The sequence below is a fragment of the Ornithodoros turicata genome, chromosome 3, assembly GCF_037126465.1.
Source record: "Ornithodoros turicata isolate Travis chromosome 3, ASM3712646v1, whole genome shotgun sequence".
NCBI lineage: Eukaryota > Metazoa > Arthropoda > Arachnida > Ixodida > Argasidae > Ornithodoros > Ornithodoros turicata.
In genome coordinates, this window is record NC_088203.1 from 69,599,973 (window position 1) to 69,617,009 (window position 17,037).

At 47.1% G+C, this 17,037-nt stretch overlaps 1 protein-coding gene across 1 annotated transcript in view; it reads left to right on the forward strand.

The window, feature by feature from the left end:
• The window catches only part of LOC135388579 (uncharacterized), a 62,807-nt gene that overhangs the window by 16,084 nt on the left and 29,686 nt on the right, over positions 1 to 17,037 (forward strand). The window contains exon 5 of the mRNA XM_064618200.1: positions 13,729 to 13,859. Within this exon, the coding sequence (XP_064474270.1) occupies positions 13,729 to 13,859 (131 nt within the window). The remainder of the gene's footprint in view (positions 1 to 13,728; positions 13,860 to 17,037) is intronic.

Consider the following 17,037-nt stretch of genomic DNA (forward strand, 5'->3'; position numbering starts at 1 on the left):
TGACAGTCTGGCCGTCTGCTTACACAAAGCACCGGCGACTACGTCTCGAAGCATCCTGCAACATCATATTCATCAACCGCCATTTGTATTACGTTTGAACAACATTTTTTGTCAGAGTGAATGATTCTCTCCTCGACTTCCCATTCTCCCACGCAGGCTACGTAGGACTATGTCTAAAAATTGATCCCTCTCGCCCTATGGTGGCACCCTCTTTGCAGACGACCTAACTATTATATAGGCCTAAAAGCGCTGAACGATAAATACATGTTCAAATACTGGTATTTTACGAAAATCCCCCGGCTGAATAATTCACCCTATACCCTGTGGAAGAACTTTCTTCTTGAAAAACATTCTAAGGACATCGGTCAAGAGCAGACTGTCAGTGAGTGGCCCATTTGCCTGTACACTCATTCAGGCGACGGTCGCATCCTTTCCAGTCGATTTCGAAGCAATAGTGTCACTTTATTGCTCCTGAGCCACTGACCATGGTATCGAAAATCCCACCCGAAATAGTCAAGTAGTTTGACTATTATTCGACGGAATACGTGGCAAGAGCAGACGCCGAATGTTGAGAGTATGCCGGAATTCCCTCTCTGGAAAAACGAGATAATGTCACTACCTAAGAACCAATCAGGGCGCGACCTTGTGAAAATGAATGCCGCGGGCGTCCCAGTTACGGGGCGTCTAGACCACGACCAACTTAATAGGAGGAACTCTCTTATTAAATAGGTTGTGGTCTAGACAAGCGCCTATCCTCCTCTGAGTGCCGCGCTCTCACTCCTCCCCTTAGGTAGTGACGTCACGCAGCCGGAGCTTCTGCGGAAGGAGCGCTGCTCTTTAAAATCCGTTTAATATCTAAGCCCTTCTCGGACGAAAAATGTAGTCTGTTAGATTGTCGGACGATGCCGAACATAGCGGTATCGGTAGTGGTATAGATTGGTTTCCGAATGCGGTCATTCCTTTAAGTTTTACCTGTACTGTAGCAATCGGAACATACACCGAACTTCACTCCACAAAGAAAGACCGTGTCGGTACTTCATAATTTATTCGACTAACTGGTTTCAGTTTACATAATTCTTACGCGGAGTAGCGCAGTAATGCTCTTGTTCTTTCTCTCAGCTATCCACAGCTCTAAATAGACGATGACGATATGCAAAACCCAGCGCCCTCTTGTAGCGCGCACGGGAATCTCTGGAATTCCGCCATGTCTGAGGCTCCCTCCTCGATCCGAGCAATCCGAGCTGGACTCGCGTCCAGCTGTTCTATCGCCTGTCTTGCCTCACACATGTGCTGTTTCACAATCTCATTCACATGGTGAGACGAGGGGTTCAAAAGGCAATGCAACCGAGGTAAGAATGCTATTGGAACCCTTGTTGCATTGCAGCGCGGTAATTTCGTTTTTGGGAGACAGAATTACGTTAATTTAGTGCAAAGGCTGCTCTTTGATGCCATCCTATGACATATTTAGACAGTTCAGTACAGTACGTTTAAGAATTATTTAGTGAACTGTATACGGCATAAACATTTGGTACAAAATAAAAGCTTATTTTTAGTACGATTACGGTAAGTGTATCGATTATCCTAAAACTATCTATGTTTCTGGACACTACCGATGACATATCGATAGTTATGCATCACTACTACACGCGTTCCCTTGGTAATTTTCTCTCTGACTTCTTGAATGTGAAGACTGCCGGCACAGCAAATTCATAGAAGCCCCGTCTTCCATTTGGCACGTTTGGGACGAAATCAGTCTATTTGAAGTGCCGTGAACACACCTTTGCTGTGTCAGCATTGAATTTACCTTTTCTCTTGATGGCTCGCAGTAATTTCTGTCTCAGGGAAGCTGTTGAAGGTGACTGTAAGGCCAGCATGAAGTATCCTCGCACTAAAAGATTTAAACAGTCAGTTCGTGCACTGTCTGAGGGGCACATCTGAGGAGGACTACCTGTCTGGTAAACAGTCACATGAAATGCAGTGCAACCAAACGTGGCAATTATGTGGGAGATGCTCAAATAACGAAAACTCAGATCCATCGAGCTGAGAAAGACCATATTTTATATGAATACCAGTGCGTAACGGTGAATATCACAGCGGGTTTCATAGCAACAACTGCAATCGTACTAAGCTTTTATTTTGTACCAAATGTTTCTGCTGTATAAAGTGCACTAACAAGTTCTCAAATGAGCTGTACTAAACTGTATAAATTTTTCCTGGGATGGGATAACAAAGCATGCATGATGTAAAACCCCGAGACTAGGGAACTAGGTTGACGTAATTTTCTTGCCCAACCTATGTCACCCCGCTCAACGCTCTCAATCCAATAAGGAATACATACATTTGAGGTTCTGTTAAATGGTTTACATTCCTCTTTCATGGTTTGTACAGCTGCAGCTGCTGAAATGAAAAAGAATGAAATCCGCGTCTCATCACACAAATAAGATAGTGAAACAGCGTGTGTGAGAAGCATGACACCCGAGAGAACTGTTGTATGACAGTCGTTTGCATTGCTCGGGCCGGGTAGGACGACTCAGACATGGTGGGATGCCGGTAGGCGCTACGAGATGGTGCTAGGATTTGCATACGGTCTATTCCGTCTTCTGACACACGGGGTATCGGGGTGCAAGCGTATGTAGAGCGTGTTGGCTTGAGGCTAAAATGGTGAAGAACGAAAAAAAAAAACGCACGCATATTAGCCGCAAGAGACCAGAGAGTCGAACCGAAACGTTTTTCGCTTCGGTTCGGGTTTAGGTTCGACAATAAGGGTTCAGTTCCGGTTCACACCTCCGGAAGGCCACTATAATGGCTCGAACCGGTCCTTTTCAAACGGTTCGGTTCACGAACCGGTCCAGGTGCCACGGGTGCGAATGAAGTGTAACAGGCAGGTTGAAGCATACTTCCGTTTGTGTAGTACAGAGCTTGAAGTGGGCAGGAAGACGTCAACTGTCGTTCAAGATTTTGAAAGATTTTGCGCGGTGTGAAAGACAAGATTAGTAGTTGCTACGACAGGAGCATAACCATGAATTACCGGTAAAGTTGACTGTCTCCGCACGTAGCTCATGTCGCGGTGTTTAACTAACCCACCGGGTTGTTCGCAGAATCCCGGCAGGAATATAACAGTCAACCAAGCCTGCTACCTTGGCCTAAGTCATATAAGTCATTAAAATTATTGATTACCAGTCAGGAGACGCGAATACACGTAAAATCAGCAAACGACGCTTCATGGTGGATTGGAATGGTGTGATTCTGAGCCCGGGGTCTCTGTGCAAAAGGTGCGTTATCGCCACCATGCTACACCATGTCGCCGTTAGAGTGGAGTGTCTGTGGAGCGAAGACAGAGCACGGGCAAGAGCAAGTGCAAACAGACTTCGGCACATTGGTGAATTTTAAATAAAACGTCGGTATGGTTGATTTTACCTCTATTACTTCAAATCACAAAGAAAACCAGCTTGGTATGTCCTTTCATTCTGACCAGCTTGAGGGTGGCTCACCCTTTACTTTCAAGAGGCTTATGTAAGCTCAAACACACACGCTGGGAGTTCGTCCTGCAGCGTCGTACACACGGATGCATGCTGTAGCTGAGCTCATACAGTTTGCTTTCGAAATGCACTGCACAAAAAAGAACCGAAGAAAAACAATAAACAAGCGAAGAAGAGAAAATTTGAAAGACTGAAAGTTGCGTAGCCGACATATTCATCGATTGGTCCGCGTACTTGCATTTATATACAGAATGCCCACGATAACTATAGGGTGATTTCACGCTGAATCAGGCAGGGTTGTCCGGTCGACCTCTTTAATTTTTTTCTTAAAGCCATATATTAAAGCCTCGTCACTAAGAGGCATATTGGCGCTGAAAGTAGTTGGAAATAATAGACGGTCATTTTTTAATTAATTATCATTCAGACGTGGGCATTTCGACCACTGCATTTCCTACACAGTTTGACGCCACGTATCTTCAGAACTATTAAACATATTCAGCTGAATTTGTTTTCACGTATTGTCAGGGGTGGGTATCATTGCATCCCAAGTTCTGAAGATTCTGAGGTTTGCCTTTGAGGAGATAAAAAAATCGCAAAGCTGCCTCATTTGTAAAATACGGTACGTTTTGGGAACCTGACTAGTCGTCTCCCAATTGTGATAACCGTAAGTAATCTGCATCATTGTGTTCGTCTCGAAATGCCCTTTCTTCTCATAGCAAGTACATCGTATTGTGGTTTGGGGCAACGCACCAACAGTCTTTTCGTGACGGGTGTCTACCGAAAATGCGTAAATTCCAAAGCGCATCCCATATATTCCCACTCGTGACGTCGTTCATATTACTTAAAAACGTTCTTCATGACGACTCAAAACAGCATTCCCAGCACTCTCAATTGTTGTAAGCAATCAATGGTTGTAAACTGGTTACAACCATTGGGGGAGCATGATACCAAGAGCATGCATACAACGAATTAATTAATGCAAAGTGAACTTGGAACGTGTAGCAAGGCTCGAGGCGTCTGCTGGAGGAAGCGCACCGTGAGGTAGGCAACAATATCGCTCCCCTTTACGTTGGAATCGACAAATGAATTTCGTCTTTTCTTGCTCTGCCTCAGAAAACTAACTTTGTATTCCCATGCGGCATTCTGTCCTGTCAGAAAGCCAACTTTGTGTACAAGCCGTACTATTCACCACCCTGGAGTACACTGCATCAGTCTGTCCCATGTGCTCCCGTAACACCATGCCCCCCCCCCCCAATCACACAGCTATTGAAATCCGCGTATCAGCACGAGCAAACATCATGTCATGCTTTGATTCGAATAGCGAGTTCAGCTGTGGTCGTTTGAGTGCAGGCCAGTATGGTGCGCCGGTGTATGGCACGTGCAGGAAATCTGCGCCAGTGCTGCTTACACTGATCCGCCCAGCAGACCATGCTAGATAGTGCCGGTGTTGACCAAAAACTCATGCAACTGATGTACAACATGGAGTCGCGGCCGCGCACTTTAATAACCACTTTAATAACCACTTTAAACATAAAATTATGACAATGCCAGAATCCACATTCACAACCCACATTCATACCGTCCGAGTTCGAGTCCATCATCGGCCGAGTAGCGCGAAACAGTGTCAGCGACGTGTAGTTCTCCACCATCGGACGCTTCGCACGTGGACAAAAAACGAAAAAATAAACAATGTGTCGAACGCCTCAGCATAAAGCGAGGTGTAACTACTGCTACTGCTTGAGCTGTCGGAACTCGACGAACTTGACTCATCCGAAACATATCCAACATTCGCAGTGGGTCTGCCAGTTCCATGGCGGCCATGTTTAGCAAGTGTAAATCATAGAAAGGAGGGTGAGAAGGAGCGGAAAACGGAGCTTGAGAGCTCGTCTTCCGCGTCTTCCGGTCCACACCTCCGATATTCTGGGAGACTTCTGGGAAAACGGAGCTTGAGAGCTCGTCTTCCGCGTCTTCCGGTCCACACCTCCGATATTCTGGGAGACTCTTTTCGGCTGTAGTTCGAGTCACACGGGCTCCTCCTCTCGGCGAACGTCATATGTCACGTGAGAAGGTCGCTTCTGGCTTCTGCCCGCGCGCTGGGGATGGGATTCTTCTAGCTGCGGAGAGATGTGGAATGTGGACATGTGCTCGTAGTTTTATAAGGTAAATGCGTTTTTACGCGCACTACTGCATAGCCTTGCTGGATGGACATGAGATGAGTTTGTGTAAAACCGACAGAGGTTCGCTACACTGAGTGCATTCAGGTGCTTCTTCCTCTCGAGCGAAACGGGGAAGTGTCTGAAGTTTCACCGCTTCCCCGGGCAAAATAGGAAAGCCGACCGGTGACAGCGCTGGGTATTTGTCACTGAAAATAATTCATACGGCAAGGAAAGCTTTTGTTCGTTTATTAAACCAAGCATATCATTCCAGATTGCAAGAACTAGTTCACTAGTCTTCACTAGTCTTCGCGGGCAAGATGGGTGGGGGATATATTTATTAGACCAAATAAAAAAGGGGAGGAAACGCAAGATGGGGATCAGTGTTTGCCGAACGGCAACACAAGTGCATGCTGCTGAACTTCGGAAAATTTTGTGATCAACAACTACAAATCGAAAGAGGACTGTTCTGAACTCCCTGAACTTTCGTCTTATTCGTATTATATTATTCTGTCACGTCTCCTTAACACCCGGACAACTGCAGTATAACACAATTTAGACTAAGTGCGACAGGTATGAGCAAGCAGTTGTGTCTGTGATGTGGGATTCAAATGTGTGCTCAAATCGCTGGAAACATACAATAAAAGAGCAAAATAATAGACTGAGAGCAATATACATGTGATTATTGTATCTGTGACTCTGTATCTGTTCTTGTTAATATCTATATCTCGAAATTCGGAAGCACGTACAACAACAATACTAAATGATAGTGAAGTTATGATGATGTGCGATGTTTACCCCTGGTAGCCTCAGGACCCTACTTCACAGAGGCTAATATGAGAGTAAACACGTTACACGTACAAAAGTTACACATAGCCATGATAATCTATACTATTTTGTGAAGTAAGATAAATGTGAAAATCGCCGTGCATCGAATACATAATGCTGAATCCGAGAAGCCGTAATGGGGTAACACGCCTCGGACAGCAGTACACAGGCAACAGCGTAAATAATATTTCATGACGTGCTGAAGTGCTGACTGTTCCAGCGGAACATTTACCGGAAAGTTTATCGTGTTCTCAGTCTGACGGGCTGCGTACATATAACCGCTCTTAATACCTTTTTTGAAGTTAGAACTCCCAAAAAATCGCATCAATTGCCCTATTTGCAAACAGTTCTGCCGCCGTGCAGATCTTACCAATCTTACCTCTCCGCCTTTGCTCTTCCCGCCATTCCCGCCTCTCCCTTGCTCTCTCTGTCCCTCCTCACGTGACATATGACGCACGCCATGAGGCGGATCCTGTGTGACTCGAACTACAGCCGAAAAGAGTCTCCCCGATATTCTCGGTGTGGTCTAACCTGCACGGATTCAGTGCTCGCGAGCGCACGCTGCACGTGAACGACCAGCTGAACATGTTGCGTGTTGCCCTGAACGACCAACGGAACATGCACGCTCGAGCCAGTGCAACTTTTTCTGCACGAAAACGACCAGCTTCCATCTACCACAGTCAAAACGCGTGCGATTCAAGTCACTAATGTTGTATACCACACAGAAATGTCACCAAAATATTTTTTTCGTCGTCGAAATACGTCCGCTAATACGATTTGCCTACCTGACAAGGCTCCACCATTTGTAGCACGATTTGTGGACGATGTCGCACTGTTTGACGGACACAGTTACAGTTTCGCTTTTCTAACGTTCCCGAATGAGGCAGACATCGGCAATGTGACACTCTGCCCCATGCCTCACTGTGCCTCACGTTCCCCTAAGCACGAACTAGCTGGGCATGTGCAAAAAATGCTTACAATGGCATTTACCCAATCAGAACATGAGCAGTTGATCAAGCACTGCGCATACATTGCCATTGTCCAGCTTGCCTATATTACGGTCCTAACTCAGATGCAATGTACTTGACAAGTACTTTAAAGTACAATTCCTAGTACTTTGCACATTTAAGTATATTTAAAATGTGGTACTTTGTACTGTTCTTCCAGTACCACTGACGCATGGTACTTTGTACTTTGCTTTAAATTCAATCTTGAGGGGTATCGGGCGCCACTACATCCAACGTGCTGTTACATCCAACGAGCCTTTACATTCATCGATGGACATAAGGACTCGTTGGATGTAATGGCGCCGTGTAATGGGTTGGATGTATCAGCAGGATGGGCGTAACAGGACGATGGATGTAATTGGATGTAATTTTAACATTGGATGTAAGCGCTCCCCTTTTGTTGGGACCCCAAGGCGGAGGCTTAAAAACGGGAAAGTGGGCGCTTTATGCAATGGCGGCGAATTTGCAATTTAGCCTCCCTGTTCACTCTTTTTTTCTTGAATTTCCTACTTTTCCTCTGAAAAAGTTGCAACCATAACGCAGGATAAACAGCGGCAAAAAGGTGCCCTCTCCTCTTTTTTGCGTGGAAAAACTTGAAATGTTTCACGGGAATCTAAAATCGCGATGAGGTGCTTAACACCGTTCTTTAGCACCAACACTATTTGATAAAATATTTTGCAACAGCGTTTTGTTACATTAAGCTGTTTATTTTTATGCTACCACATGAAAATACACACATCACACATTTGGCAAATGACCGACATTGATAATGCGCCGCAGGAACGTGATGATATCTTCGTAGTACACTGAGTTGTAGGCAAAATGTCGTCGGAAGAGCAAGGCTCGCGTTCCTCTGGCGGATCCGGGCATCCTGCGGTTTTGACAAAGCTGTGTGACCAATGCAGGAGAGCTTGGAGGCTCCGAATGCTGTAGCCTCCGAAGGGAAGCCAGGAGCTCTACGAGACTTGGGAGCAGGTTCGGGAGCTGGTCACGGAGACCATTATGCCAGACCTCAACATAGTTTGTAGTGCGAGGGCCGGTATTGCCGAAATGTCCCCAGATGTTACGAACTGGAATGGACGTCAACCGAAATCCTCAAAGTTTTGTAGTTGCGCGCCATGAATAGGGCCCAGCTCCTCGGGAGGCAGTGCAATCAGGTCCTCAGCAAAGGGAATGCGGAGGTGCTCAGGCACAAAGAATAGGTGCCTTACCACGCAGAACCAGTTGTTGACTTCTGCATTATCTAGGCAAAGGACCTTGAGTCCAAGCTCGTCTCTCTCCTGATTTACAGCTTTCGCGTAATGGAAAGCGCGACCGCTTACTTTGATTGGTTGGTTTACCACCTCTGCACTGAAAACAGTGACCGCTGCGTTTATGGTTGCGACTTCCGTAGTCAAATAACCATTGGGCGACGCTCTGCAACGTTCCAAGATGGTCAATTTTTTTAATCATTTACGATTTCAAACAGCTTCTTGTATGATGCAGTGTCCTGTCGACGCATTAGGGCGTAGAACACTGGGGAGAACTCTCTTTTGATTAAGACGTGAAGAGTGTACGGCTGTCCAGGACTCGAAAATTCCGGAGGATTGTACTTAAAGTAGCACAGAAGTCATTTTTAACACCCAGTTTTCTTCTTATAAAACTATTAAGTTTGCCAGTAAGATGCACCATGCGAAGTAATTTACACCACAGAGTCATAATTATCGCAGAAACTGAATTTAAAATATGCCGCAAAAAGCGACCGTGCGCAACGGTGGAGAAGAGCAGTACCAGCCTGTGATCTGCCTGGAACCTCGCGCTGACGCTATAAGGAGAACGCTCGCTGATTGGCCTAGAAAAATGTTGTCTGCTACTCCGCTGTCGTCTGCTACTCGGCTGTTCGGGGTTCTGATAAAGCCTTTCTCCTTGCTCGGTAATGCTTCGGGCGCTCCTCGTATCCCCAATTCTCCGGGAAAACTGGCAAAACAGGTTTACGGCGGCAAAGGAACAATGCGCTGACCCCCACTGATCGGCAAACCAGAAGGAGTCTCCTTATGCCGTCATCGGTGACGTGCCATCATGCCTCCTCATCCTCGTTATAGCTGGAGTGGCGAGTTAAGGGTGAAGGCGCGGAGCTATGTTTATGTGAGTTTTTTTCTGGGAAACAAATTGCACACATCAAAACCTTTCGCGCTATTCGGTATAATGACACACACACTTTCATCAGATGTCTTAATCTGAATTTTTTTTGGATGGCCCTCTGTACTCCTTTAAAGTTGCCGTCTCCGAACATGTACATAGTCAACAGATACGAAAGCGCTTCAACATCAGTGTCACCGAAAAACACCATCATCTAGCTGTCTGCGGTCAAGTCTCGATGTCACATCCTTGACCGAATATAGGTGCCGATTATATGAGGGTGCTCGACGTTCCAACGCAAACCCGTAGCCAGAGTTCAGCTCTGTCTCGATCGCTTCACGTCATTCCACGGAACACTCGTTCAAACGTTCGTCCACGCGGGCGATGGCATCGTTGACGGCTTCACGAGGTTGCTTACGCACCTGCCTAATTTCGGTTCGCTTTTCGTACAAGTACCTTTCAGCGAGTTCATTGGATTCCTGGGATTTATCCGCTATGGGATCGCATGAATGAGCAGTCGTCGGTTGGTCTGAGTCCACAAGAAGGATGTTGTTCTTCAGCGTTATGTGCCCCACTGGTACTGATGTTTTCTCGTCAGCTGCTTTTGCTTTCGTGCTCAAGTCGTAGCAGGATACAGCGATAATACACCACAGACGGGTCCCTTAGATTCACAGCTTTGAAAGGAAATGTGTACTTTGCCCGTCACTGCCAGTATGGAAGACAATCCTCATTGAAAGATATTCTCTTTGAAACGAGAACGTACGTTGAAATGTCCATCACAGAATTTTGCTGCGCAAATGCGCGCAAAACCGCGCGCATCCGGAGCACATACCAGCTCCGGTGGCGCTGCGGTAACGCGTGCGCTTGGAGAGTGGGAGGTCCGCGGTTCGAATCCGCGGGCCGGCTGTGCCGTCTGGGGTTTTTCCTGGGTTTCCCTCAGATGTGTAATAGGCGTATGCCGGCACAGTTCCCCTGAAGTCGGCCCATGGACGCAGCTATCCTCCCCCCGAGCGGATTCCGCTCGGTCTTCCACTTCACCCTTTCCCTCTCCTCCTCTCCACCACCTTTCCCTTCCCGAGAAACATGCCGCCTAATCAGGCAGGCAGACCTCTCGGGTTCCTCCTAACGACACTCCTCCTCCTCCTCCTCCTCCTCCATCCGGAGCACATCGCCTTCACCGTCTGCGACTTATCTGGGCTGTCGGTCTGGCTAGATTGGCGCCTAATCTCCATAGCTCCAAGGCACGTGACCCTCCGACGTTGTCCTCCTAGCATGGTGAGCTCACCATACTCCCCTGCAAACTCCTAGCTCTCCTGGTGGGCGTGGTTTCGGTTTCAGCTCATTTGCATAGCGAAATGTTTCGATTCATGTTTTGCGGTATTTATTATTTATTTTGCAATACTGCGGACCTATAGAAGTATTTTCAGAGCAATAACATGAGCTTTAACGAGGTTTAAGATGGGCCAATCGTTCCACGGCTCTTACAAATTCCTTGACGCACCCCAAAGACACAACTGAGTTGGGTAGTCTGTTCCACTCCTGTGTAGTGGCGGATGAATACTTCCAGGGTTTGAGACACTTTTATACATGTGGTTCATTATACAATGGACGCATGGTATTGAGCGCCAGAATACTGAGGAAAAAAAGAATGATTGTTCTACGTGCCGTACTCGGCGGGATACAAGCCCTCGAACACACTTCCGAGCAAGCGCAGACGTCAGAGGCCTCAGAGTTGCCATTGACAGCCCTAAGCACGTGACTGCGGCGGCGGAGCCTGTGATGTCAGTGCCGCGTGAGTTTCGGTATTCGCGGTGCCCATTTTCTCTTCTTCTATTACATTCAATGCAGGTCCAGATGAGTGCGAAGAGCCGTCTTTTATGTTTATCTAGGATAACCTGGGATGACCTGTGGTAACTCCTTTAAAGGAGTCGACTGAACAGGAGGATGGTGCATCAGCTTTTCTGTGACTTACCCTGCCATAGCGTGACCTACTCGGTTTACAATATTTCTCTTTCTCAAGTTTTAGGCAATGTAGAGTAGAAGAAACAATTCAAATTGATTCGTCTTTCGGATAGGCTTTGCAAGTTAGCACAGGTTCTCATATCACTACCATATCGTGGGAAAATGAATCTCAGTGCACAGTTCTGAACTTCTCTAGTCGGTATATGTGATCTTTTGCGGATCCCACACTGCGGAAGCGTACTCCAGTGATGGCCGAATTAGGGTGACGCACGTACTTAGTTCTTTTTATTTATTGACCGATTTTTTTCCTTGTCGCGTGTCTCAGGTTTCGTTTGAAATAACCTATAGTTTCCGTAAGGCAGCTGCGCATAGTACCTCGATGTGCTTCCTACAATTCATGTTTTCTTGTGACCGATTTTCGGCTGTCAAATTTTTGTAGAAATCTTGCGAAAAAAACTGATTTCGACTGGAATTGTGTGTTGCGGTAATAGGCTTCCGAATTCAGGAAGAAAAATGCTGTCTTTGCTTGGCAATTTTTCGGGTTTAATTATGCAAAGTAGATTAATTAATACATGACACGAATACAAACGGCAACAATCTGTGGCAAAAGCCCATGTGAGTGTATCCCAAGTAGTTTCATAATTTTCTGAAGTAAAACCTATTTTTAGGAATTTAAAGGGACAGTCCGGGCTAACCGGAAGTTGATTTTTTCCAACTGCCACGGAGGCTTACACGCTGTGTGGAAAGTTTCAGCTCACAAAATGGCGTGGTTTTCGAGATATCGAATAAAAAATACTCCTCTGAAGACATCCGGTTTCGTTTTTCTCCCTCGCATACTCCTTGCCCCAAGGATCCTCTATGTACGTCAGCCGTCACGTGAGCATGACGTCCCCAATGGACAAAGTGGAGCGGAGGACTGCGCCGTTGCTGGGAATGCAGAGAGGTGTTTTTGTCTGAGTGTACTGAACAGAAGGCTGCGTCGTGATACATGTCTTTACATTGACGCTACTCTGCATTTTAGTCTACATAACGCGTGATTACTACTCAAAAACATCATAATGGACAAATGCTAGCACGCAACAATCAACTATCGCGCAAACAGGCATCCGCAAGTCACATGCGGCATAGCTCTTATGCACGTTATGCGAGAGCTCGCTGCGGCCTTTACTCAGGAGCAACTGCGGCATAGAAAAAAATCGATTATCAATCGTGCGATACGATTTCTTCTGAAATATTTTGCACAGTTGTTGTGAGGAGTATTAGAAATCATAAGGTGGTATTTCCCAGACCTGTGTTTTCGACCGGACTGTCACTTTAATGACATCCTCTCGTGGAACACCGAAGAGTATTGGTCCGAGTAGCGACCCTTCCGACACCCCTGATAAACTTTCTTTGACACACACATCCTCTCCGAGAGGTATGCCCCAATCCACGATGTGGTTCTTATGCAACTTGGAGATTAGCTTTCTATTTGCTCGTTTCACTATTTTTCAAAAACAGAATGGCTTTAAAAAGGATTGTCTTCCATTGCGCTATGCTATTTTTGCCAAAAAATCCTAATTAAAGAGTTAATTGATTAAGTTTAGGTAAGTAGTCATCTACAGATCATCTCCGAGAGAGTATCGGCGTAGCCGTGTAACCCGCCTGCAAAAACGGTATATGCTGCTCTCATTGCTTTTAATAAAAACTGTGCAACGAATAACACAAACGCTCTCTATGCTGTGATCTGATACACAGCAGAAACTAATAACAATGTAGTCGGACATTATGGCATGTGTGGTTTTTCTTCGTGACAACTCATGCTAACAAAAACATGTTTGCATGAGAACAGCCCCAGAAGCTGTCTTCAAAGAACATGTTTCATTCACAATTACCAACCCCGAAGTTCTTGAGCCTTTTATACCAGGACGATACCCGAGACAAGGAGAGAGACAACACACAGAAAATTCTCAACAATGGACAACAACGGACAACCTATTCAAAAACCATGCATACACTTGTTAGTGCCCTACTCTGCTTTTTCATATGCCTGTGAGGGGTCACATAAAAATCTAGCTAAGGGAAACAAAAATGTCCGCTTTTATTTTATTTTATTTTTGTCAAAGGATGAACCCCATGGTATGGTGTCTCGGACCTTCGCCATGTAAGATAATCAGAGACTAACTACAGAATGTTTTGCAGTCACTTCGACGTTCGTGCTGAGGAGATGGGTGCGAACCCGCCCTCGTTTGGCTGGTTTGTCTGTCTGTCTTGTACCATGTTCTCCCTTACCGTGACCGTACTGTTCATTGCATACTTCATGGAGAAGCCACGTAAGTCTTTCTTATTTCTAATAACAGCAAGTAACACAGACTGTTACAAAACCACATAACCTATTACAAATGCTGGACTCTCTTGGTGTCCCACTTGCAGACTATTTTCGACTAAGACTATACAGCTTGATTTTCATTACCTCTGTATGTATTAAAGGGACGGTCGCATATGTTTCAGTCGATTTCAAAGATATAGTGTAATTTTATTCCTCCTGGATCACTCACCACGGCACCAAAAACCCCACGCGAAATAGCGGCGCAGTTTGACTGTTATGCGATGGAATAGACACCTCCCTGGTTGTAAACAAATGACGTCATAGTGTTCGACAGCGCCACCAATTTGGTAGAGTTGAACTACGCTCGAAGCTAGAGGCGAACAAGGTCGCTTTTGAAAGCCACTGTCCTGAGGGAATTACGATAGTCCCTGAAAGGGAATTGACATTCGGTCCTACTTTCAACAAGTGCCCATTCGTGGAACCCAGCCCTCCCCTTCCAATTTGTTTCGGTGTCAGTCTGTCTACCAACGTCCTTCTCGGGTACAGGTCTATTGAAAGAAATATGTCTGGCAGGAGCATTTGACTCTAAACAACCCACCTGCAAAGAGTTCCAGATATATCCGCATTCTGTCGTGAGAGCCGGCAGCGAATCTGAACTCACGGATGTTGAATTCCAATGGTAGATTCGGGGCGCCTCCGCAGCAAGTTTTGTTGCTCCGCCGAGGGCAAGTCTGTTCGATTGGAAGATTGGGAACCGTTCTGGAATCTTCAAATGGAAGATAGCTGGCTGAAGCTGGTGAGCTCCCGATTGAAGTTCTCCGTGAACGGGAAACGGCTCGGCACTACCTCCGTTTGCGTGCTCACATTCCCCGCCACCCGCTACTCAGGAAAATTCGATACCGCCCTGGAAGCGACTTCTATCGAGTAGCGCAGAGGACACGCCAGACTCTCACTGGCTTCATAACTAAGGACACTATACCGCCGGAAGCCCCCTGGTCTCTACCGGTACCGCCCACTTTTGTACGCCTCCCAAACCTTCTGCAAAGAAGAGATCAGGTCCCCCCTCAAGTCCTCCGAGCCCATTTTCATGCTCTGGTAGACGAGAAGCTTTCTACGTTTACGGCAGCATATACTGATGGCGCACCCCGAAACAACAAGTCCGCCTCAGCCTTCGTCATTCCATCCGAAGGCGTCGTGCACGGAAGACGCCTTTCACTTCCAACCTCCTCCACAGCTGCAGAACTCTATGCCATCCTTTTCTTTCTACAACACATCGCTGATCTTCAACCCCGGGAATGGGCAGTCTTTACAGACTCCAAATCTGCACTTCAAGCAATTGAAACTTCCGGCATACGAGGCCCATCCGCACCCCTAGTCACAGACGTGTTAATGGCTTACCACACTATCTACGCCGCAGGCCACAGGCTAGTTCTCCAGTGGGTTCCAGCCCATTGTGGTGTCGTGGGGAACGAGCAGGCCGACAGCGCCGCAGAAGCAGCACTCTCGTCTCGGAACCGGACCCGTATTGTTCTGCTCAGAGGAGACCGCCGTTCAATTCTGCGACGTCTAGTGACACCCCTGGCTTCCCGCCAACGGACAACCGACATTCTTCCCCCCTCTATGTTGAACAGAGTTGATCCCACGCTCGCTTTCCGCATGCCACGAAACACATCTCGTCAGGATGCTGCATTAATTCACCGCATGCGCCTCGATGTGGCCTTTACAGCTCAGTGGCGTTACCGCTTGAGACAAATTGATTCTCCCACCTGCTGCCACTGTGGTGCTCTTGAGGATCTGGAGCACATTCTTCTTCATTGCCCTCACTACGAACCTTCCCGAACCACACTCTCCGAGTCTCTTCGTCAGCTGGACTCTCGCCCTTTCTCCCTACCAAAATTGCTTGGTCCCTGGCCCAATCCAGCCCAGCAACGCTCTGCGCTCAAAGGTCTTCTGACATTTCTGGACACCATCGGACTTCGATCGTTATTGTAAAGGGGCACGTTATTTTATTCCCCCCATTCCACCAAGCACTGGGGTAGAGTATCGCCTGTTGCGATGAAACTCCCCACTCTCCAAGGCCGAAAATAAAGTTGTTGTTTGTTTCAAATGGGAGCTTCGGAGCAGCATTCGAGCCAAGGTCGCTCCAGGGAGCAACCACGACCTACTCTATACTAGAGACCTGGACAGCTGGCGATCCCCTATGGGAGAGACGGGTCACGGGTTAGTTACGTTAGTGACCGCTGCAAGCGCCACATAGCATTATTGGGGAGAGGGAATCTCCCTTGCCACCGCCTTTAGTCTGCTACTGCTACGCAAGGATACACAGGCTGTTGCTGAGCACGCGCTATTATCTCTTTTATACTGCTTCGTCGTTGTCAACACAGCCTACCATACATCGCTGCGGTTTCGACAAGTCACGTGGTACCGAATAGTGCGAGCTAGCACCAAATCCCATAGCCAAGCGGCGATTGCCAGAACTACTACCCCGGTGCTGGGAGCATTGCGCATGTCCAGGTCTGTAGTATAGTAGTAGGTCGTGGGAGCAACCCAGACTGCTCCGCCAAAATAGGCAGATTCAACCGGAACTCTATTAGCGAATTCGGGTGGTCATTTCGTAGCAAAACGGCCGAGCGCTCGGAAATTGCTAGGTGGGCGACCGAGCTGGATCACGTGACCGTTGCCACCCGAACATGATTGCTAGGAATCTAGCGGTTTTAGGTACTTGGATCACGCTAGGGGCGTCGCGGTCGCAAATCTTCGAGTTTTGTCGTCTGCTAAACCACGTGATTTCAACATGCGGGCCAATGAGGGCACTCGCCACCGTTGCAGTGCGGATGTGACGACACCGGATACAGTTGAGCAATCTGCTGCTCGATCGTTTTGAGACCGGGCAAAAAAAGTGCTAGCTAACAAATTCCGAGCGCTCGGAAAGCGCCACGCGAACATGCGAGATTTGCTTCGTTTTGACCAAGCGAACATGACTGCTCGAGATCTGGCAAAAAAAGTTGCTCCGAAATGACCACCCGAATTCGCCATATGTGACGTGTCACTTGTCGCTTGTGCTTCCTATTTCCTGTCTCTGCCTCGCCAACATGGCCGCTTCGCAACGCGTCTTCGCCGTGACTAGTCTTTCGCGGCGTACGTTGGCTATTATGTTTCATGAAAGAAGAGATAAGTCAGAC